Here is a 1505-nt window from a genome sequence, read left to right as displayed (position 1 = left end):
TTGTCAAGCAGTTTCGACTAAGACGCTATATAGCGAGCAAGAGCAGTATTATTTTGAATAGTAGAGTTTCATTTGAGCTATCAATCAGTTTGTTTATTAAGCAAGCTATTCGTTGCACAGTTTGAGTGTTATTGTGAAGTACTTTAAATAAAGGCCATTTTACATTATTACAAATTGGAGTTATTTATTCAACAGTTTAGTGATTCGAACTTAGCTGAGGATTGCAAATAAGAGGATTTGCAAGTAAAATCGTTAAAATTGGTGCCAGAAGAGGAATTGTTGAATAAATTCCGGAGGACAACAAGGACATGGCAAAGTTCAGTGAATTTGAGATCCAGCAACTGAAGAAGGAGTTGGAGAGCCGTGGATTGAATACAAGCGGCGTTAAACTCGAACTTCAGGCACGGCTATCAGAGGCAATGGAAGCAGAAGGAATCGATGTGGACGAGTATGTCTTTTATCCTGATGGGGACGAGACAACAACAAAAATTGAAGAGAAAGACGAAACATCGCAGACCGTCTGCACAACCATCGACAGTAACATCAATGTCGTCGCAGATGTCAGAAATGTCGAAACAGATTACATCCAAGATGGAAACACAGCTCGAAGAACAGAAGACAAATATTTCAGCACAGCTCGAAGAACAGAATACATATATGGCATCACAACTAGAATCGCAGGAGAACCGTATAACAGAGAAGATTGAATCACAAGAGACACGTATCTCAGAAATGTCGTCAGAAATAACATCTAAAATTGAAGCACAGAAGGCACGTATATCAGAAATGTCGACACAAATTTCAGCACAGGTATCATCGCAGATCTCTGCACAACTAGAATCGCGTATGGAAGAGAAACTAACGCAGTTTCATGAAAGGTTCAGTGGTCGACAATATAAAATGGAGGCCGATATAGATGTTTTAAAAGATCGTATACAAGAGTTACAATTAAATCGCACAGCTGTTTCAGCAAGCAATCCAAAGGTAAAAACACCATCCATTGACGGTTCTGTTCCTTTCCAGGTCTTTAAGCTACAGTTTGAGAAGACCGCAGCAGTGAACAAATGGAATGCTGAAGATAAAGTCGCAGCTCTATTCGTAGCGTTAAAAGGACCAGCTGCGGAAATCTTACAGAGCATCCCAGAGTACGAGCGGAACAATTACGAAACATTGATGAGCGCTTTAGAGAGACGTTACGGAAGCGAGCATAGGAAACAGATATTCCAAATTGAAACCAAAAACCGCTACCAAAAAGCAAATGAGACACTGCAGGAGTTTGCTTCAGATATTGAAAGATTGGCTCATCTTGCAAATGCGGACGCACCCGTGGAATACACTGAAAGGGTAAAAATCCAGAGCTTCATAAATGGCATACGAGATGTGGAAGCGAAGCGGGCTACATATGCGAATCCAAAGCTAACATTGGTTGAAACGGTATCGAATGCACTGACTCAGGAAACAGCCTCACTTTTGAGTAAGCCAGCGTACAAAGCCCATCGCGTGGA

At 41.1% G+C, this 1505-nt stretch overlaps 1 protein-coding gene across 1 annotated transcript; it reads left to right on the top strand.

Moving 5' to 3' along the window:
* Positions 1-669: 669 nt before the first annotated feature.
* LOC137254659 (uncharacterized) lies at positions 670-1248 on the top strand (the record flags this gene model as incomplete). Its single annotated transcript, XM_067792502.1, has 1 exon — positions 670-1248. A coding segment is annotated over one exon (579 nt), but the record flags the coding sequence as incomplete, so codon positions are not given.
* Between the last annotated feature and the right edge of the window lie 257 nt (positions 1249-1505).

This window comes from Eurosta solidaginis, chromosome 5 (genome assembly GCF_040869045.1).
Source record: "Eurosta solidaginis isolate ZX-2024a chromosome 5, ASM4086904v1, whole genome shotgun sequence".
NCBI classification, from domain to species: domain Eukaryota; kingdom Metazoa; phylum Arthropoda; class Insecta; order Diptera; family Tephritidae; genus Eurosta; species Eurosta solidaginis.
This window is presented reverse-complemented; position numbering and strand designations above follow the sequence as displayed.